The sequence below is a fragment of the Mesoplodon bidens genome (genome assembly GCF_964165515.1).
Source record: "Mesoplodon bidens genome assembly, contig: HAP1_SCAFFOLD_120, whole genome shotgun sequence".
In the NCBI taxonomy this organism is placed as follows: Eukaryota; Metazoa; Chordata; class Mammalia; order Artiodactyla; family Ziphiidae; genus Mesoplodon; species Mesoplodon bidens.
In genome coordinates, this window is record NW_027671363.1 from 614,748 (window position 1) to 637,534 (window position 22,787).

Consider the following 22,787-nt stretch of genomic DNA (forward strand, 5'->3'; position numbering starts at 1 on the left):
GGGCGAAAGTGGAATAAGAGAAAACCATCCACTCAGAAGGAGGCAAGAAAGGAGAGAAAAAGGAATATAGCACAGATGGTACAACTGGTATTGAGCAAGAAGGTAGATTTAAACCCCAGTACACGAGTAATTACATAATATAAATGGACTAAAAGTCAAAGATTGTCAAACTGGATTTTGTAAAAATGATACGTTATTTGAAGGCATATGTCTAAACCTTAAGACAAAAATTGACAGAGAACATATGAAAAAGATATGGTATGAAAACTCTAACCAACAGAAAGCCAGTGATGAAGCTAAATGACAAAGGAGACGTTAAGGGAGAAACACTACTAGAGATGAAAAGGGACATTTCATGATGATCTAAAGTTTTGCTCTACAGGAAGTATTAGGATTCTAAATTTATATGCACCTAGTAACACAGCCTCAAAATATATAAAGCAAAAATCGTTCATATTAAAAGAAGAAACACACAAATGACAAACATGTTGAGATTTTTAAAAACATTCTCAATGATGCAACAAAAAGACAAAAAAAAATCAATATGAGAATTTAAGTTGGAACAACATCATTGGCAAACTTGATTTAATGGATCAATTCTTTCTTAGATAATTTCACAATTAATATCTGAAGGCAGTCTAGGGTTGTGGTTACACACAGGAGCTTTGGAGTCAGGCAGACCTGGATTCAAGCTCTGCCACAACTACTTTATGCAAGTGAACTTGGATAACTTCCTTCACCTCTGTGAGCCTCAGTTTTCCCGACTGTAAAGTGGGGTGAATACCAGTATAGACCGCATGGGGTCATTGTGAGGATGAACAGAGATGATGCAGGTGGTGTGCTTGCCCCAGAGTGGTTCCCAGGCCGACCTGTCCCTGCCATACCTTGCTCTTTTCCCACAGCGTCATAGAGATCAGGCTCTGCTCGGTACTGCTCCTTTTCAGCTCCACCCTGAGCTTCCTCATTTCTTTTTCCATGTCATGGATTTGCTGAAAGAGTTCCAACAACAGGGAAGTCAACTTCAGAACTCATTTCATCCGGTTCATTAAGGCAGAAACCTAGTCTGGGATTCGCTTCATTCCTTCCCTTGGGGGACAATTCCACATCTTTGAGGCAAAGTAGACTTTCTTTCAACGGATGCAATGAAAGGGCTGGGTGAGGGAAAATTTGAGTTTCTTTTGAAGATCAGCATGGATCCTGGATTAAACAGTACAAGATACCTATCCACTCATTAGAGTCTCTTTCCTTGGGGCACATTTTTGAGTTCAATCTAAATAAGGGCTGTTTGGAAGACACAATGGGCACAGTTTGGAAGAAAAGAACAATGACATTTTTATCTCATTTGAGGCAGAGAAGTGTGCTCCTGACAGAGAGAAGAACACACGTCTCCTGCCCCCGTCCCAGGCACCGTCCTTCCCAACGGATGGAAAACGTATGCCTGGTGATGTGCACGAGGGTTCGGGCCTGTACAGGGGGTGAATATTTACATTGAGTGGTCATCTTTTCACTGTATTGATTTTTATGTTCACCTTCCATAGAAGGCCAGTGATACATTTGCTTTTTATTTTGTTTTTATGAATTGTTGTAAAATTGAATGTATTTAAGCAAAAATACTTCAAGAAGAGTTGTGTTAATAACAGTGCTCAGGGCTGTGATAAAACTTGTGACAGTGGATCATGAAAGTCTGGGCATCACAAGTCCAGGGGTAGGGACCACGGTGAATTTCTAGCAGCATATGGTGGCCACCTCCCGTCCCTTTCCCCAGGGGAAACCTGATGAGGGACCTTAAGCCAACTGCCCAGAAAATCTGGGGAGAGTGTGTTTTCCATGGTCTTTTCACCCATCTCTTTGAGGCTAGCAAATCAAAGCATTAGGAGACTACATTAACAGACAAACACCCAGAAAGCCCCAGAGCTTGTGCTAGCTAATGGGCCATGGAACCCGTCCAAAACCCTCAAGGCCATAATCTAGGCTTTCAGTGGACACCTAGGGGTCAGGAGGTTCAACGCACGGTTTTGCAGAGTTTTAACTCTTTCTCTTGGGCTTCCCAGTTCTCCTTCTGGGCATCTTCCTTCTGTAACTCTTCTTTCAGCACTGAGCACTGTGCATAAAATTGACAAGGCCACGGGGGCTTGGCTGGGGGTCCCAAGTACCTGTGTTCACGCCCAGGAGTGTTTCCTGCTGTATAACCCAATCACACCTCTGAATTCTGAGAGGCGAGACCATTTGTGTGATGGGAGCACGGAATCCTGCAGTCATTCCCAGTTCACCCTCTCATGAGTTCTGAGGAATAGAGCGCCTAAATTCCTCTTCAAAAGCCAGCAAACTTCACTGCAGGGGAAATCCAGCTTTGTAGAGTCTGGGTACTTAGGGTGAAGGAATTGGGATGTTTTCACGCTGTGACCGGTGAGGGTGCAGGGGGCCGAGCCAGAGAGCTGGGGTCCATCTTAGGGCTTTTGTGCAGGTTGAGTCTCAAAGACACAACTGCCCCGACTGGTGTGGAGGGGTAAACGGAGCTGTCTTGCCCGAGGGCGTCTCGGCAACAGGCATTAAGTGCATAAGGATGGATGTGCCTTCTTTTGACCCAGCAATTCCCACTTTAGGAATGTACCTTAAGGACAATGACTGGAGAAATAAGTAAATCTGTAGTTTCAAGGATGCTCTTCACAGAGTTGTCAGTAACTGTGGAATAAAAATAAAATGAGGAAACAACCCAAGTGTTGTTTAGAACAGCAGACCACTTTATAACACTGGGTACATCCAGGAGAAAGTATGTAGCTTTTAAGACGAATGATAAGAGCGCTGATTTATTAGCACGGGAAAATAGTAAGTATTTAAAAATTTTAAAAAGGTGCATAGAATAAATTCACTATAAAATGATTGATTGATTGATTTCTAGGCAATATATAGAAATAAGACTGGAAGAACATACATGAAAATATTAACACTGATTTCTCAAGGTAGCATTTCCTCTCCTCTCTTTTTATTTTTTCTTCTCAATGTCATCTACTTATTTTTCTAAAATTAACACACATGATGTATGTCATTTAAAAAAAAAGGCATCTCAAATGTTCACAAGAGCAGTACCCTTGGTGGTGACGAGCCCTTGTGCTACTGGCCAGCACAGTCTAGGGGAGAAGGGACCTCATTCCGAGGTCAACAAGGAAGGGGAAACGGGGACATAAATCATCCAAATGCACTTCAGGAGGTAGAAGAGCCAAGCAGGTGCTGTCTTTGCAGATTCCTTCTACTTAGCACCACCTCTGCATCCCCTTCCCGTACCCAACACACACACACACACACACACACACACACACACACACACACACCCCACATTAAACAGCTATAGCACATGCCTGGGAAGACACTCTGCTTGGGAGAAACGAATACAGAGGGCTTGGCCAGGCAGCCAACCCAGGGCAGAGGCAGAAGAGCACAACTAAAACCAGCCTCCCACTTCTCAGAAAACGATTTTGTCATCCCCATTTCACAGATGGGGAAATGGAGGCCAAATAATTTACAATAAGAGAAAGCTCTGGGATTGGACCCTGGTCTGTCTGATCCCAAAGCTCATGCAGTGCCTTTCACCAGCTCCAAACTGGGTATGGTACTACGTACCAGGTATTACCTACTGTGCCTTTTCCTTCGAACCTCAAGATCTGTTCTCACCCCACCCCCATGCAGACCTAGCTATCGGGTAGCCTCTGGGAATCTCTGAGTTGCCACCTGAGATGAAAGCTTTGAGGTTTTACCTTGACTCACAGAAACAGGCACATCATGCAAATACTGAGAAATCTTATCCTATAGAGTCAGTTTTGTAAAGTTAGCATTGAAGGCAATATTTGCAAATAGTCAAAGTTACATGTAAAAAGCTCTTTGCTTGCCTACCACGTTCATCTTCCATAGAGGCATTCTACACACTAAAGTCTAAGGAAGAAATGAGAGTCTGCGTGTTTGCATCTGGATCTTCAAACGTTCTGCTTTGAAGACAATTATGAGAACCAGTGGTGTTGGGACCATGATGCAGCCGTTTGGTCATCCTTGCTCACAGAGAGATCGTATTCTGCTTAATATTAAACTTTGCAATGGCAGTATATGCTCATAGGTGTGTTTGTTGCTGGGATTAAACAAACTCATTTATAATAGGGGTTAGAAAATGTTTGCTGGATTTGAAAATATATTATGCTTCTTCTGAGCCACATACACACTGTCCTTTGAAAGGCTTCAGAGAAGTTGGCCACCTGCCCAGCAGCTACCCTCCCTGTGTCCTTGGGCACTGGCCTCATCTCACCACCGTGTGTCATGTGACTCCACTGTGTCTGCTTTTTGCAGCTACAATTTGCTGATGACCCGACACTCACTCTGGAGCTGAGGGCTTCGAGCTGGTGATCCTTTTCTTTGTTCTCACTTTTCAGTTGATTCACCTCCTGTTTTAGTTGTTGAACTTGACCATCCTTTACTAACACGTCTCTTTGCAAAGATGACACCATCTCTGTAAAAGAACCAAACCAAGCCAAACCAAAAGACTCATGGAGGTCAAAGAGGCAGGAAGGATTATTGGCAACACCATGGCTGTCAGCCAACGTTCGGACAAGACCTTCCAAGCCTGGGCCACCACCGGTGCCCGCCTAGAACTGGGGAGGCTTTTTCCAAGGGTCCCAGAGCAGGAATGGGAATGAGAGCAAAGTCCACAGAACAGGGTTTGAGGCTTCAGTGAGAATGAGGGGCAGTCAGCACCAGCGAGAGGAGAAACCTGTGGGGGCCCCTTGTGGGCACAGGCCAGGCAAAGCTGGGAGGAGAGGCCACACCATGGGCCTGGGGAACAAAGTCCCAGCACAGGGAAGGTCTAGGAATTCTTCTCCAGAGGCCAGGAGACGGGCGTGTTGCAGAGGGCACTGCTGGACGCTATTGATGGGGTGGTTGGTTTCACAGTCCTCTGAGTTTGGACCCCTCTCTACCACTTATTAGCTTCATGGTCTTGGACAAGCTATTTCACCTCCCACTGTCTGTCCCACACAGATTTATTGTAAGGGTCAAATGAGACGGTATGTCCCAAGAACAAGAAGTGGCTAAATTATGTTTGTTCCATGGCGCCTATTATTTTTCTCGGCAGCCAGCTTCCAAAATGGCCCCAATGATCCCTGCCGCCTAGAATTCATGCCCTGTGTAGCCCCTCCCGCCCTGAATAGGGCTGCCATGGGTAACCAATATGATACTGTGGAAATGACGGACTGTTTCCTCTCAGGCTGAGTCATAAAAGACACTGTGGCCTCCTCTTTGCTCCCTCTTGAATCACTCACTCTGGGGGTAGCCAACTGCTGTGTTGTGAGGACACTCAAGCAGCCCTAGAGAGAAGCATGTGGGCTGAGGGACTAAGGCCTCCAGCCAATAGCCACATAAGCAGCCATTCGGAAGGGGGATCCTCCGGCTCCCCCCGAGGCTTTAGATGACATGACTGATGCCCCAGCCAACATCTTGACTGCAACTCATGAGAACTAAGTCACCCCCCGCTCAAATTCCTGAACTACAGAAACTGGGGGAGATAATAAATATTGGTTGGGGTTTTATCCATTACATTTTGGGGTAACTTGTTATGCAGCAATAGATAACTACTCCATTACTGTAGCATCATTTTTTTAACATCTTTATTGGAGTATAATTGCTTTACAATGGTGTGTTAGTTTCTGCTTTATAACCAAGTGCATCAGTTATGCATATACATATCTCCCCATATCTCTTCCCTCTTGCATTGTAGTATCATTTTGAATAAAAGTGGGAAGAAGGGTGCATAAATGCAGTGGTATTGGGTTATCTCCTACGGTTCTTTTCTTGAAAGAACATCAGGCCCAGTTTTAGTGGTAGGTATCAATCAAGAATGTCTATGAAATAAAGCACAAAATGCTCCAGAATTTCATTTTAAAAATGAGCTTTGCCTCCAGGACACAGTTCAGTTACTTGGAAATCCCTCTGGGGCTTGCCACACTTTGAGTGGGTCCAGCCCATCTCAAGCGTTATCCCAACCCAGGACTGTCCGACTCCCTGATCAGAGAAGGTGGGATCTGAGACAGGCTTGATGCTTGGATGAGGTTTCACTGGCCGACATACGGGAGGAAGGTGAGGACCAGCGAGTTCATCCTTACGTTCCTGGTGCCCAGAACAGCACCTAGCCTGGGGGAGGTGCTCAGAAAATATCTGAGGACATCCCAAGTGAGGGAGGAGCATAAGCAGAGACCTGGGGGCAGCAGGGGGTGGGGCTGGGTGTGATTAAGTTGCAGAGTGAGGCAGAAGAAAAGCACAGATTCATACAGAGATGGGGATTCACGTGCGACTCAATGCTATGCCTGGCTTCTACAGCTGTGGGCATGTTTCCTGTTACGCGCCGACTGCTTTCAGAGTGATGTGCCCCTCCGAGGCTCACTGCCTCCTCCCTGTCACCTGCTTCTCTCCCTCCCCTCGTCTGTGAGTGGTCCCATCCTCTTCAGGTCTCTAGGCATGTCAGTTTCTGCTTAAAAAACTCCACTGGATTCCCAACACCCTTGCAATAAAAACCCAGACCCCCCGACCCTGCCCAGCCCCACAATCCCCTGTTCACTCCATGCAGCCTCTCTTGCCCTTGGCTTGTCCTTGCCCACGTGAAACAGGTCCTCTCTAAAAGAAGGACATAGCCGTGGAGGATACAACATAAACTGGTTAGAATCAGCTAGGTCCAAGGGGGCGTAAGATTCGACTTCCAGGGGGACTGGAGCCTCATTACAGACTCATTGTAATACATGAGCGAAATGACACACCCACCAGTACCAGGACAGTTCCGAGGCTGACCATAAATGTCAAAAAGTGGGTGGTGGGGCTTCCCTAGTGGCGCGGTGGTTGAGAGTCCGCCTGCCGATGCAGGGGACACGGGTTCGTGCCCCTGTCCGGGAAGATCCCACATGCCGCGGAACGGCTGGGCCCGTGAGCCATGGCCACTGAGCCTGTGCGTCCGGAGCCAGGGCTCCGCAACGGGAGAGGCCACAGCAGCGAGAGGCCTGTGTACAGGAAAAAAAAAAAAAGTGGGTTGTGGCCCAAATCCTGGAAATCCCCGCCCCTTCCCCAAAATATTAGAGTTGTCACAATCCTCCCACTCATTAGCCAATAAAATTACCCACCCCATAAAAACTAACCACCCCATATTTAGGGGCCTCTAGCCTTATGAGATGGCCCACACTCTGTCTGTGGAGTGTGTTTCTCTCTAAAGAAATCCACTTCTTACTTTGTCTCTCACTGAATTCTTTCTGCATGAGACATAAAGAACCTGAGCTTTATTAAGTCCCGAGACCACATGCGTGATCTCGATTAAAAGATAGTGGGTTCTGACTGGGTTCGAGTCCCAGCCCACGGGTTCAAGTCCCACCTGAGTTCCATGGTTGCACACCCACTAAGCTGGTCCCCCTTGGCCTTCCCCCTTGAAGCGCTGGCCACCACGACACACAGTTTATTTTCTCCACAGCACCACTGCTCTCTGAAGTGGGCTTGTTTATTCATCCGTTTACTTTTATTGTCTGTCACCCCCTCCCAAATCTGTGAGTACAGGAATCTGACTGTCTTGCTTGGCTCTCCCTCCCCGGAGCCTGGAACGGGGCCTGACACCTAGTAGGAGCTCAAGAAACATGTGGAAGCAATGAAGGAATCCAGGGAATCAAAGCTCAGCTACAGCTGTGCGTTGGCTGCCCCTCTCCCAACCCAAGCCCTTTATCAGGCAACCACCTCTGATAAAATTAGAAAATGGTTTCCTTTGGGCCCAAGTGCACTCGGCTGAAATGGGTGAGACCGTGGGTGCCTTAAAGGAGTGACCCCAGTTTGTCCACGCTCTAGTTTGCACTCAGGCTGCTTTGTGGAACCACCCAAGCCACAAGGCGACCTGTGTTCTCCCTGGTGGGGCCAGTGCTCAGGAGACCTTGTAGCCAAGAGATACCATTCTCTCAAATATTTACCAGGCCCTGCCCTCGGAACTGGGCGGCAAGAAACCTCCACTGAGGGAGAACTCTAATGCACCGACACGGGTGATCCCTGAGGCTGCACCCAGGTCAAGGGCACAGGTGTGCTGGTTGACTGGTGATGTCTGCAGGGGGAGGGCAGAAGCTCTGGGGCCTGAATGCAGAAGGGCCTCACCTGACGTGATGGCGGCCTCCCTCCTTAAGTTCTCGGCCTCGTGCTTCAGGGAGGTGATTTCTAAGTTTCTCTCAGACAGGGTCTGGCACAGCACCTGGTTGTAGCCTTGCTGTAGGGCACTGATCTGTGGAAAGAGGCAACACACAGTCAGAGGGGGCCAGCCAGGCCTGCAGGACACGCCAGTACTTCTCCAACATTGGGCAGAGTCGGGTTGATCTTGGATCGGCGTGTTGGGGAAATCAAGGTTTTCAGTTGTCACTAGTGGAAGGGGCAGGAGGGGGCCTGTTCCTTCAGTGACCACCATGTTATCGGTCCTCGAGACACGGACCTTATCTTTGTGGCCACCCAGGGGCTCGGGTGCTGCTGTCTTCCTATGACCTGTGGGTTTTCAGCCATAAATAGACCAGCTGTTGGTTCCAGATCATCCAGCACTGACTGGATGCACAGCAAAGTTCAAGAGCCGGGAGCAGGTTATGAAATGAATTCCCTCTAATGAGAATAGAGGGTAGTTTATACCTCACAGAACACTCCAGAGTTTACAAAGCCCGTTCACACATGCTACACTGATACTCGTCACAGCGTTGCTGAAGGCTGACATTCCCATTAATGTGCCCATTTTGTAAGGGAGCCAGGTTGAGACTCAGAGAGGCGAGGCCCCCTGCTCGGGATCACGTGGCTGGTCAGACGTGGAGTCTGATTCAAACCCAGTCTTTAGTTGCCTGGTTCCTCCTTCCCAGGTGGCTCTAGGAATGAGTTTGAGAAGTTGGAGGCTGTAAAGCATGGCATGGACTCGGGAGCCGGACTGTGGCCTTCAAGTCCTGCCTCTGCCAGTTAACGGGCTTTGTGAACACAAGGAGGACACCATATTCTGTTTCCTTTTGTTCAGTCTGCACGCGGGGTGATGGTAGTCCCAACTTGATAGGATTGTTAGAAGTATTTTAATAAGTTAGCATGTGTACAAGTGCTCAGATCATGCCTGGCACACGGCACAGGGGGATGAGCTGTGACGGTCCACTCCTCTGACTACCCACGGGGTGTTTTTTAGTTTTGTTTTGGGGTTTTTGTGTGTTTTTTTTGCGGTACGCGGGCCTCTCACAGTTGTGGCCTCTCCCGTTGCGGAGCACAGGCTTCGGACGCGCAGGCTCAGTGGCCATGGCTCACGGGCAGAGCCGCTCTGCGGCATGTGGGATCTTCCCGGACCGGGGCCCGAACCCGTGTCCCCTGCATCGGCAGGCGGACTGTCAACCACTGCGCCACCAGGGAAGCCCCTATCCATTCATCTCTTGATGACACTTAGGTTGCTTCCATATCTTGGTAATTGCAAATAATGACGCTCTGAACATTGGGGTGCATGTATCTTTTCAAATACATGTTTTTGAAAACACGTGTTTTTGTTTTTTTCGGATTTATACCCAAGAGTTGAGTTTCGAGGTCATATGGTAGTTCTATTTTTAGTTTTCTGAGAACCCTCCATACTGTTTTCCACAGTGGCTGTGCCAGTTTACATTCCTACCAACACTGTACCAGGGTTCCATTTTCTCTAAAAATTGTAAATTTTCTTCCTAGAGGTAATTGAGATGGTAGTTCAGTAATAACATAAGATCAGGTGAAGTCTAAAGAAATTTTAGAAAACCTGGATAAAGTAAGAAAACATCTGTTCGCTGGCATCTGAATGTTAGAGAGACACCAAGACATGTGGGCCAAGTTCTGGAGAGAAGGGAAACACAGACGCAAGCTTGACATTTGGTGCAGCTTTTCTTCTTGGGGCATTTGCGGATTCAAATCTTACAGCCTAGGAGCTGAAAAGCCAAGGAGTTCAAAAGACTCTAACCACAGAAGCTGCTGGCATCCCTTGACTTGTAGGTGCAGCACTCTAGTCCTGCCTCTGTGGTCACTGCCTCCGCCTCTTCTTTGTATATAATCTCCTCCTGTCTCTCACTTATAAGTACACTTACAGATGGCACTTAGGGCGAGGATAGTCTCAACTCAAAATCCTTATATCCGCAAAACTTTACCTTGTAAGGTAACATTCTCAGGTCCCAGGGATTAGAGCCTGAGATCTTTGGGGCCACTAGTCAGCCCACTGTAAGCCCTAAACGTCTTCTCTCCTGAGGAAGGTCTAGGCTGGGCAGAAACCCTGACAGACATCTACCAGAGGCCAGATTGAGAGCCCTTTTAGAAGGTCATTTCTCAGCTCATTTGGAACCTTGCTATTGCCCCCTTTTTTTTTTCTTTTCTTTTCGGTACGTGGGTCTCTCACGGTTGCGGCCTCTACCGCTGCGGAGCACAGGCTCTGGACGCACAGGCTCAGCAGCCATGGCTCACGAGCCCAGCCACTCGGTGGCATGTGGGATCCTCCCGGACCAGAGCACGAACCCGTGTGCCCTGCACTGGCAGGCGGACTCTCAACCACTGCGCCACCAAGGAAGCCCTGCCCTTTCTTTTTTCCTCCTGTTTGTCCTCAACAGGGGGAAGCATTAAGAGTAAATGAGGGGCTTCCCTGGTGGTGCAGTGGTTAAGAATCCGCCTGCCAATGCAGGGGACACAGGCTCGAGCCCTGGTCCAGGAAGATCCCACATGCCGCGGAGCAACTAAGCCCGTGCGCCACAACTACTGAGCCTGCGTTCTTGAGCCTGCGAGCCACAACTACTGAAGCCTCCATGCCTAGAGCCTGTGCTCCGCAACAAGAGAAGGCCATGGAATGAGAAGCCCGCGCAATGCAACAAAGAGTAGCCCCTGCTCACAACAACTAGAGAAAGCCCGGGCGCAGCAACGAAGACCCAATGCAGCCATAAATTAAAAATAATAATAATAATAATAATAATAATAAAATAAATGCATTAGCAGATTTTGGGTTTCCTCTCATCGTTAGTGTATTGCTTTCATTCCTAAGACCCTAAAAAATTGGAAACCACTCCACTTACCAGGAACACACTTTGCAACACGGATCCAGGGGAATCTGTTTTCTTCCGTAGACACTTCATGACCCCGGTTTCCACAACTGCAGGCACTGCTGGCTCTGCCAAGTTGCTGGAGAAGGGCACCTTATCTGCAAAGTCACAAATCCAAATGGGCCCCCATTGGCAAGGGCGGAAGGAAGTTGTTTGCTTTAGCTTCTTGGGGGATCAGAAGATTGGGAGTTCTGGGGGGTGGACTGCAGGTACCTTGCTGTCCCTTGGTACAACGTCAGGGGAAAGAAAGGTCGCTGGTAGCTTCTCAGAGCTACCAGTTGGGGCTGTGCAGAGCGTCTTAGTAAATGCCATTTTGGTTGCAAATAACAGAAACTCAAACCGGCTGAAGAAAAAAGGGGACATCTACGGGGAAGAAAAGATGGCTCCTGCCTGTCCAGACTCCTCCGCTTTGCTTGCCCTTTGTTTCTCTAACCTTCCGCATTTCCCTTCAGTAAACTCCTTTTCTGTTTAAGTTAGCCACAGGAGATTTCTGTTGGTTGCAACCAGAGAATCTTGAGTGATACAAAAAGTCCTAGTGGAACCCAAGGGCAGGCATTGGAATGGGCCTTTCCAAGGAAAGAAACCAGGAACCAGAAAGTCATCAGGAATCAGGGCAACTTTCTGCATCAGTTGGAATGCCTTCAGCTTTTTTTTTTTCCCTTCATGGAGCTCATAATCCATTCATTTATTCAATAAACAATTATTGAGTATCTCTCCTGTGCCAGGCAACCTGGTCGGTCTTAGAGTTCCATCCAGGTATAAAATATGCCAAGACCCCTGCCCTCAAGTAGCTCACATTCTAGTGAAGATAAGACATGTGAGCACATAGAGTATATTCACAACACAGAATAAGAAGAGCTATGCCATGGACACATATACACCAGCAAACATAAAATAGATAGCTAGTGGGAAGCAGCTGCACAGCACAGGGAGATCAGCTCGGCACCCCGCGACCACCTAGAGGGGTGGGACAGGGAGGGCGGGAGGGAGGGAGACGCAAGAGGGAAGAGACATGGGAACACATGCACATGCATAACTGATTCACCCTGCCACAAAGCAGAAACCAACACACCATTGTAAAGCAACTACACTTCAACAAAGATGCAAAAAAAAAAAAAAAAAAACCAAGAGCTATGCCAGAGGGATGAAGCATGACTGTCTTCATAGACCTAGAAAGCACAGATGCAATTACCCTGGTAGAGAGGGCCTGGGCAGAGAATCGCAGGTAGGTGAACCTGTGTGCACAGAGAACATGGTATGTATGAGTAGCTGCAAGTTTTCAACATCCGTGGAGCAAAAGAGTTCTTGCAAAAGTAGTGGGAGACGTGGCTGAAGAAATTGGTTGAGGATGAAGCATAAAAAACCCACTGAAGTGTGATCTTTTTTTCCTGAGGAGGCATGGGGGAGCCCTGAAAGGTTTTTAAGCTGTTTGAGGACATGGTCAATTCTCTGGGTTTCAGAAAAGTCCCTCTGGAGTCTGGGATGTGGTGAAAGTTGGGCTGGACCTTTCACCAGCGGGCATGCTCAGTGGCTCAGGAAAGGTTTTCGCTCTGCCTTGGGAAATTCTTCACGCCACTCTGGCAGCGGAGCTCGCCCCGCCCACGGCTTCTCCTCACTGGATTGGTTGAACTCAGGGAGGCTACCAGGAGGCCCAGTTGACCTCCCAACTCCACACCCCCGCCCCCGCCCGTTAACGCTCTGGGCGCGCGCTGCCTTCAGCTTTAAATAACAGAAACCTGGATGTGGGTAGATGGTAAAAATTTGGAGCCCCTCCCAAATGAACTCTAGCCATGTGGCTTGCTTTGTCTGATGAGATGTTGGCAAACACATGGCAGGTGGAGACTTGAAAAGTGTGCTTTGGGGCTTTCTCTCTCCTGCTGCTCTTGGAAATCTGTACCCACCACACGTGGCCTGGTCTGGCCTGCTGGGTGATGAGGGACCACACCGGGCAGAATCAGACGTCCCAGCTGAGGCCTTTCTAGACCAGGGTTTCTCATTCTCGGTACTATTGACATATTGGATCAAATAAGTCTTGGTTGTGGGCAGCTGTTCTGTGCACTGCAGGATGTTTAGCAGCATCCCTGGCCTCTACCCCGAGATGATAGGATCACCCCCACCCCAGTTTAACAACCAAAGTGTGTCCAGACATTGCCCAATGCCCCCTGGGTGGCAAAATTGCCCCCAGGTGAGAACCACTGTCCTAACCCAGCTTGCCTGGCAATGACCAGGCAGGCATGTACACGAAGCCACCCTAAACGAGCCCCAGCCAAACCAACCAGACTAGTACAAGTGGCCAGCTTGACGCCTGGAATCATGAGAACTAATAGTTGCCATTTTAAGTCACTAAATTTTGAGTGGTTGGCTCCACAGCACAAACAGGTACATCTGACCACAGTGGCTTAAACTGATAGGATTTATTTATTTATACAACAGGATGTACAGAGGTAGGCAGTTCAGGTACAGTGCAGAGCACAGTGATGCCACTAGGCTCCCACCCAGGCTTTTCATGTCTTTCCACTCCACTGTCCTTTGAGGTGGGCTTTGGTCTCTTGCTTGTTACCTGGTGATCCCCAACATGGCTGCTCCAGCTCCAAGTCCGAGCTGCAGGAGAAGAAAAGGAGACAAGGCAAAGGGACAAAGAGAAAAACTTTCTCCTAGCAAAGCCTTGCCTTTAATTCCAGAAGGGAAGCCCTGCCCAGGGCCTTCACCTGCATGTCACTGGCCAGAACTGAACAACACAGCCAGGTCTAGCTGCAAGGGAGGCTGGGAAATGAGGGCATTTCGCGGGCTGCTTATACAGTAGAGGGGGGCAATGACTAAGGGGCTTGTAGTGTCTGCTGCACTGTCTCTCTGGGGGTCGTCTTGGTTTCTTCTTCTTCTTTTTTTTTTTTTTGCCACACGGTGTGGCTTATGCGATCCTAGCTAACTGACCAGGGATTGAGTCCGGGCCCTTGGCAGTGAAAGCGCTGGGTCGACGGCCAGGGAATTCCCTGGGTCTTGGTTTCTTGTCTCTACCTGTTGCTTATCTATCCTGGCCATCTCTTTCTAAGACTGGCTTTGTTTCTCCAAACACAGTGGGAGAAATGGCCACCCCAGCTGGGAACTGCATCAAGACTTTCAGCTCCGGGCCATTAATGACCTGTGTGGTAACTCCGTGTCCCACTTCCAAATATCAAGGGCACAGGTGCTGATTGGCCCAGCTTGGGTTAGAAGAGAAACCTGATTGGTCTGGCTTGGGTAGACTATCTACTGATCAGCCAGTCAGGTGTGGCCAAGAGAGCAGCAGTAGGTAGGGTAAACCTGGTTGGGGAATGTGCATTCTCAGAGAAAGGGGTGTGTGGCTGAGGAGACACCTAAAGAACCATCTAGTTCAAGGAGTGAAGAAAGGACATTGCCATTGTGGGTTGCAATGTTGATACGATAAAGATTAACACGTCCTTTGAAAGACCTCAAATACAGTGGAGTCACATAGGCATTACATTTAACTTATGCAAATTCAAATATTTGTATTCAACCAAAGTAGTTTTTTTCCCACACAATTTGGCTTCCAAACATGAGCCAGCTACTTAACTACTGCCTGACCAAGTGATCTTTTCTGGTGCTGGAGATTGCTGTTTTGGATTTTGGCTATATGGTACAGTATAAGTAATATGTTCTTTATGGAAAACTGCTGGGATTTTCAAGATTATTTTTAAGGTCAGGTGATGCTCACCCTTCTCACTGTGTAAGAAGTACCTTTAGTGGAAGATCATGCAAATCATTTTTCCCATTTCCTTCTAGTTTTAATCAGTATAAAGAATGCATTTGGTTTTAAAATATCAAAATACTTTTATTGTGGCTTTTTAAAAATAAAAAATAAATGATATTCATGGCTTCTGGCTCTTCCTCCTGTTTTGTTTGGTGGTCTCTGGCTGTACAAGAAAGGCAGGGAGAGAACAGATGGCTGGAGAGAAGGCAAAAATGAGGGTCTCTTCAAACACCACGGGAAAGGGGTGTGTCCACCTGGGCAGTGTGTGTTCTTTGATGACTGGGTACTTGGTCTGTCCTGATGGCCTGGGACTTGACCTACTGGGCTGTCTTGGTGCGGCAGAATGGGCAGCGTGAGATGGAGTTAGAAACCTGGGTTCCAGACCCAATTCTTGAATTTACTAGCTGTGTGACTTTAGACGGGCCATTTAACCTCTCTCGGCCTCAGCTTCCTCATTTGTAAAATGGGGAACATAATGCTATTTACCTCCCAGGGCTTGAGAGAGGATTAGACGAGAAGTGTTTTGAACACCGCAGAGCGCCATATAAACATGACTCACTGTTATGGAAGCGATAAAACTGGTTGCTGTTCACATTTATTATAATCAATTCAGATATAAATGCACTATACCATGGCCCCAACAGCCCTGAGGTTACCATTCTGTCCTGTGGCCCCAGTACACGCCCTGGGTTTTCTCAACTGCGGGCTTCTCAGAGCTCCTTGGAGGTGTGACATTTGGGTTTGTCACTACCCAAACACATAATTGCATCTACCAGGCCTAGGAGTCTGAATTTCAAACTTATTCTTCATATGCCTGCGTATGTTTACATTCATAATATCTGTGAAAAGAACCCCTCTCCTCACACACTCCAAAATCCAGTATTGTGCAAAATACCAGTCTAGGAAGCAACACACTAGGGTAGCAACCTTTAATGTCCTAAAAAAGCATCTTAGTAGTTTGACGCAGAAGAGTTACACTGACTCACGGAGGATCACGCAAGGCCCAGCGGGACGACGTTTCTAGTTCCTTCCACCAGGTTTAGTAAACAGAAGGCTCTGGCTGGATTTGCTGGACATTTCTCTCTTCAGCATCTCCCTTCCTTGGTCCATCTTTGGGGTGCCTTTTCTGGCTCCAACCTACAACAAGCAAGAGCAACAAATGCCCAGACTCTATAATTGTAGGGAGATCCCCAAATATTTCTCAAATGACATTTTTTTTTACTCAAGATAAAATCTTTGTTGTAAAAAGTATTTATATACACACATAGACGTGAGCAAAACGAAGGTAAAATGATCCACAATTATCACACTACCCACAGGTAATCTTATTCACATTTTGGTGTACACTCTTCCAGATACACATATAATGTTTTCTTCTTACATTTGCATCTTTTTTTGAACCAGGAGTTTCTGATGATAGGCAATTTCATTAGGATGGACTTTCGAAAAGCTGTTACTGAACTGAATGCCTTATGTCTCTGATGTCTTAGGAGGGTAAAATGCAGCATACTCTAGGGGGTCTGTCTAACCCTTTTCTGAGCACTACTCCTGGATCCAGGCAGCCATGTGTGTGACTCTGTCCCTGGTCATTCCTGATCGGGCACTTGGCACGGGCTGGGCTTTTAAGATGGCTCCCAGGATTTGGGCTTATGGGCTCTAAGATGCTACTTGCTTCCTGGGCTGGTCCTTTGAACTGGGGGACCATGAGGTCATTCCTTCCTGTCACATGACTGGAGAGAGCAGAGATCAGGGGAGCCACACAGAGACACAGAGAGGAGATACGGCCTGTGTGTGTGTGTGCACATGCTTGTGTGTGTGTAAAAGAGATGATGCCTGAGATCTGATGGCTTACCAGTTCTATTTCGAGGCCAGGCTCTCTTTCAGCTCCCAGTTTTTATGAGGCACTCACCCCTATATCCTTAAAAAAGCCCCCTCCCCCTCTTTTTAATTTTTTTCGGTACACGGGCCTCTCAGTGTTGTGGCCTCTCCCGTTGCGGAGCACAGGCTCCGGACACGCAGGCTCAGCGGCCATGGCTCACAGGCCCAGCCGCTCCGCGGCATGTGGGATCTTCCCGGACCGGGGCCCAAACCCGTGTCCCCTGCATAGGCAGGCGGACTCTCAAACACTGAGCCACCAGGGAAGCCCAAGGCCCACTCTTGGGGAAGGAGTCGCCCAAGTTACACTTGGCAAGGAACCTGGAGGAAACCTTTCTGTACTGAGGAGATCCTAGACACCAAACTTCTAAGCTCAGGCTGGAGGGCAGGGAGAATGGGAAGCTGGCTCTTTGCTCTTAGCCGAAGCACCATCTGCCCCGCTTCTGTTAAAGCCAGAGGCAGCGTGAAGTTCCAGGGTGTCTCACATCTCAGAGAAGCACAATGTTCCCACAACATCCGGGGCCCATCCCAATATCTCCTCTGCCATTTCACATCCCCGCTGGTCCTCAGACAAAACCTAGATGTAGGGCAGTTTCTGCCTCCTCCCAGCTCAGTCATATATGTGAGTGAATAAGTAACAAACTTCCAGTCGTTTCCACTTTGCAGGGTGGCAAACGTCTCAGATCAAGTGGGGCCCTCAGGATGCTCTCTATCCTCTTAACATCCTGCTCTGGGGAGTAACCACCTTCTGGTCTTAGCACAAGGATGCTGGTTGAGAAGCTTCTATTTTCCAAATATATCCCTCACCTAGAATATCTTCGTTTCTTCCCATGATAATTTGGTTGCCTCAGCATGACTGTGGCCTTTTATCAAACTTGAATGTCTCCTCTCTCATATTCAACCAAAATGTGTTTGGCTTTCTAGCTTCCTGAGAGCTCGCCTCTACTGTCTGCAAAGTGGGAACGTGGACTGGCTTAATTCCAGTTCCAGGGCTGATTTGTCAATGGCAATGTTTCAACATGTTCAAGATTTCATAGTCTTAATCCTCAACTTTGAAGAGAATTCTAGAGGATGCTTCCTTGAAATTTAAGACAAATTCCACTGGAAATGTATCAGGTTTATTACCTGGAGGTTTATAACCTAAAGGAGGAAAAGCTAGCACTCACCTGGGTGTCAGATCTGCACTGATTCCCAGCTCTCCTACTGAGCTGTGTGGCTCTGGACAAAGAAAGTCTCTGAGCCTCAGACAACTCATCTGTAAATTGGGTATAATAACAACACCCACCCCATAGGGTTGTTGTGAAGCTTAAAAGAGATACTGCACGTCAAGTGTTTGGCTCTGTGCCCGGCACATGCCAAAGGCTCAATACATAATAGATGTGGGATAACTGTCCACTGGGCTTCCTGCTGACGTCCTAGGGTTTTCTCTCTTCTCTCTTCTGGCTCACCTGGAAATGTGAGTTCTGCATCTTTGAGTTCTTCATCAGCTCTCCAAACATTCGTCTCTAACACAGAAAGAATATTGACAAAATTTAGCTTATGTTCTTCTTTGCCTTTTGCATCAGAGAAAAATGGATTTTTCTCAACTTTCAGATGCTACCCATTTGGATGGAATGTTGAGCCTTCCTAGGTGAGGAGATGAGGATAGAGGTCTCCAGAAGGGGGTGTGGCTTTGGGGTAACGCTACACTGTCCTGCTGCACCTTTTAGGGAATCTCTGTTCCAGATTCCAGCAGACAAGGAGGTGGTCAACCAAGAAGGCTACGAAGGATACTGTATTCTTCTTGGAGGACAGATCTGCTTTAGCTGGAAGCAGAGCCTCCTAGATCAGTGGAAGAGGCTGTAGATGTCCAGTGGCTTTCCACCCAGTGGAAATGTTGAAAGCCCCAGTGGCTAACCTCCCTGGCAGGGACTACAGGGGCCTGTTGGGAAGCCAGCATCACTGAAAACCTGGAGCTTGCCGCTCCCCTGGGGTTTGATGACTATTGCTGACCCTGATCTGCTCAAGACCCTGCACCTCAGGGGCAGCTCATCAAAGAAAGAGCATCCCCTAGGCACTGGAGACACAAAAGTGAGAGGGAACTGGGGTCTCCCTTGCAGACTGACACTCCGCAGGTGAATGTGCAGTGGTGTCAGGAAGGAGACGTTCTCCTAGAGCCCTGAGCATCCACTGGGGTCGCCAACCTGATTCCTACAGCAGCCAGGAAAGTAAAAGAAGTGGGTGAAGTGAGCTGGGGTGGTGGTGGACAGCAGCAAACACACGAGCCCAGCGCCTTTCTAAGGGGCCTGGAAGATGGAGGCTTGTGATGGTGGCTTGTGGGTCTGTGGGCCTAGGGTCGCCAGATCTTCCAAGTTTCCCAGAGAAGCTGGAAATCCAGAATATTCCAGGAAACTGCCCTATTTTGAAATGTAACTTAAAAAAAAATCCCAAGAGCCAAATGGAATATATCTGTGGGCTGCCATCTTGCGACACCTGCTTCAGAACCTCCCTGCTTGGTGTCTAGTTGGTGCTCAGTAAATGTTGGAGGGGTTGCCAGATAAAATACAGGATGCCCAGTTAAATCTGAATTCCAGAATGAAGCCAACAAATTTGTGAGTGTGAATATGCCCCGTGTAATATTTAGGACATTTATACCGAATAGCTTTTGTTGTTTATCTGAAATTAAAATTTAACTGGGCATCGTGTTTTTGGTTTGTTTGTTTTCCCCTCAATCTGGCAACCCTACCGGGTAGTCACAAAACTCAGGGAGGAAATAAGGCTGTCTTTTGGGACAGGGCATAGGTGCTTACGAGACTCTTCCCTTCTCCCAGAAGGATGCTGACTCTACCCTCAGAGGACTGTCCGTGAAGGCTGATGGGCCCGTACTGAACTGACAATTGCCCTCCAGGCGTTTTCCGTGGAGAAGCCTCGAGCCTGCGGCCACTCGGTATTTATCACAAACTCCGCTGAGACAATCACTATCCAAATGCCCAGATATTATAGAGCAGGGGTTAGTTTTAAACCAACAGCCTTCTTCTCTCCCACCCCATCCCCCCCCTCCCTTTTGTTTGCAGAACCCTTTATCCAAGCAAAATCCCATGAGGAACTTGGGGTATAAGATAACGGAGAGCTTCTCTGGCGGGAGAAAGGTGTGTGTGCTTTGAGAGTCACACCTTTCCATGGCACCCAAAGGCTCCAGGGAACCCCAGTTTGAACATTGCTGCAAAATTCCTTCCTGGATTAAGTTCCATCAGTGGGCAGCTGGGCACTGAGGGCAGAGCCTGGCCCCTGTGCACCTGCTTTTCCTGAACTTTACTGAACTCACTGGGATGTGATGAAGGGGGTGCGGGAGGGTCTTTTTCTTTAGCCTTCTTCTATCCGTATGCTGCATAGGCCTGGCCACATGGTTCTACTTCATCATTGTGGGCGGAAGAGCACCACCCCAAGCCCCTCCCATCCCACGCTCCTCCTACACAACATCTACCAATTGTGGGGCTTCCCTGGTGGCGCAGAGGTTGAGAGTCCGCCTGCCGACGCAGGGTTCGTGTCCCGGTCCAGGAGGATGCCACATGCCACAGAGCGGCTGGGCCCGTGAGCCATGGCCGCTGAGCCTGCGCGTCCGGAGCCTGTGCTCCGCAACGGGAGAGGCCACAACAGTGAGAGCCCTGCGTACCGCAAAAACAAACAAACAAACAAACAAAACACACAAGTGGCACGGAGGAAGCCAGAATCTTGAGAATACCTGGGCCCAAGGAAATCTTGGAAGACAGTGAGTTAAAGAGAATAGTGAGGATAATGACGATGGTAGGAGAGGGTGAATGCTTTGTGGTCCTATGTGCTAAGGCTTTTGTATACAAGCTCCCATTGGGAAGGCTACGAGCTAGGTGCCATTTTTATTCTCATCTTAAAGAAGAGGGATCTGAGCTAATTAAGCAGAGGGAAGGTTAGGGGGTTTTCCTGGCTGAGACCACAAGGCAAAGCGGTGGTCACGCCCCCTAGCCAGGACTTGATTGGTTGGAGATTTGATTGGCAGGAGAGCTGAGCAGCTTCTCCTGCCAGAAGCAGCTGGTGCCCTTCAGCCTTTCTTCCACTTCAAGTCCTAAGAAAGGGCTTGCGTGCTTCCCAAGTGGCAACTTCTGTGCATTTAAAAATTTCCTCTTGAAAATCCCAGCCTTAGCCCTTTCACAAAAGGTATCTGGGTCCTTTCTTGGCCGTGGCCCTAGTCGTATTCACCAAAGAGAAGAGCGCGTCCCATAAGAGCTGGCGGCTTTGGGAGGACCGGGGAAGGCGTCAGCTGGCAGGAAGCTCCCTGGAAAAAATAGAGGAATCCCCACCCATGCATGAGCTGCCTATTCTTCCCCCTTAGAAACAGGGCTTGTGATATGCCAGGCACTGTAGGCATTTTGCCATTTAACCCTCCCACTGCCCCACGGAGTAGGCCCCTTGCTAAGAGTTTTGGTTGCTTTTGTTGAGGAACCTGCGATACAGAGGTCAAGCCACTTACTCAGGGTCATTCGGAGCAGTGGTGGGGCTTGACCCCTATTTGTTTGACTCCAAATCTGGCCTCTGAACTCTGAGAGACACTGCCGGCTTCTCGAGGGATGTGGGATGTGGATTCGAGTGAGCACGGCCTGGGCCGCGGTTCCCGTCCCTCTGCCACATGGACAGAGCCACAGGCCCAGTTCGCTGTGAAGGCCCAGCATCTTATACCAAGTCTCATTTTCACAGCCAGAGATATTAGTGCGGAAATAGGACTTTTGATTCTTGAAAGGTCTGCTTGGTGAAGAGATGATCAAACATTAAAACTACAAACTCCATTTTTTTTGGGGGGGGCAATTCTGAAGCTTAAGATGTGTAATTTCATCTCAGTGCTTCAACCTTGCCACCTCTGTGAATGGGTGAAGAGTTTCAAAGTTTTATACAGGAGGCTAAAAAACTAAGGCTCCTTGTGAAAATACTAAGTGTAAAACTTAGAAAAGAGGAATTCTGCTTTCTGTTCATTTCTGCTTAAAGACAACGAAGATATACTCCCTGGAAAGAATGGATGCCAAGACAGATGTATACAAGTGACCTTTAGGATCCAGCAAAACTTTAAAATGTAGTATTGTTTTCTTCCTGACAAACAGGCTGGCACGTCCGTTGCATTGTGTATGAATGAGGCAGCCCATGAATAATGCATTTGAAGCCTGATTATGTAAATCCTCAGGTTTTCAGTACATGACAATGGCTTTTTTTGGGCCCTACGCTGTCCCATTCTGTGGTCTGGTGTCTCTGCTTTGGGGCCTAGTCTGCCAAGCCCTGGGGGCGGGGGGGGCACTTCGGGGAGGGGTGAGCTCTGCAGAGGGCACATCAAAGGGAAAGTCACAACTCTGTCACTGGCCCAGCTCTCCCTGGCATTGCTTGGTGTGAAAGGAAACTGTCCTCTGCCTGAGGCAGCCCCATGACATATGCAGACTAAGGTCTGTGATGTTTAATTCACAGCAGTGAGCACTGGAAACACTTCATCCAGGCTCCCTCAGAGCAGGACAGCCACTTTTCATTTCTGGGGCTCTAAGCCAGAGAGACTGCTGTCTGGAAACCTATTGCCTGGAAGGTTCGCAGGATGGGGGGCAGGCTTCTGCAAGGAACTATCTGACCATCACCTCCTGGTTGAGCAGAAGGGCACCCTTCTATGACCTTGGCCTCCTTAGAGCTCATGCAGGCAACAAACACACACATACAAATACACACACATGCCAACACACAGCACATACTCACATGTACACACATACACGCAAGCATGCGTGTACAAATACACAGCCCCAAGTCAGAAAGACTGGCGTACTGTTCTGGCTACTCAGAAGAGCAAACCCAGATCTTTATTCTCAGAGAGCTTATTCCTCGGTGTATCCCTGGCACCTGGCAGAACAATGACAGTCAGAATCGCCGCCTTTGAAAACACTCGGGCTGTTCACTCAACTGATTGTGGTCATCATTGCAGGAGGCAGGGAAGTCAGATCATGACGCTGGACACCCTTAAACTCAGTACAGTGCTATGTGTCAATTATGTCTCAATAAAACTGGTGGAAAAAATAGTTATCTGGATA

At 48.3% G+C, this 22,787-nt stretch overlaps 1 protein-coding gene and 1 pseudogene across 2 annotated transcripts in view; one reads left to right on the plus strand and one right to left on the minus strand.

Moving 5' to 3' along the window:
* The window catches only part of LOC308611519 (centrosomal protein of 78 kDa-like), a 739,857-nt pseudogene that overhangs the window by 243,141 nt on the left and 473,929 nt on the right, over positions 1–22,787 (plus strand). The window lies entirely within an intron of this gene.
* LOC308611511 (forkhead-associated domain-containing protein 1-like) overlaps positions 15,868–22,787 on the minus strand; it is a gene marked incomplete at its 3' end in the record, with an annotated part of 91,669 nt that continues 84,749 nt past the window's right edge. Inside the window, exon 17 of the mRNA XM_081260254.1 lies at positions 15,868–15,984. Coding sequence (XP_081116380.1) covers positions 15,868–15,984 — 117 coding nt within the window. The remainder of the gene's footprint in view (positions 15,985–22,787) is intronic.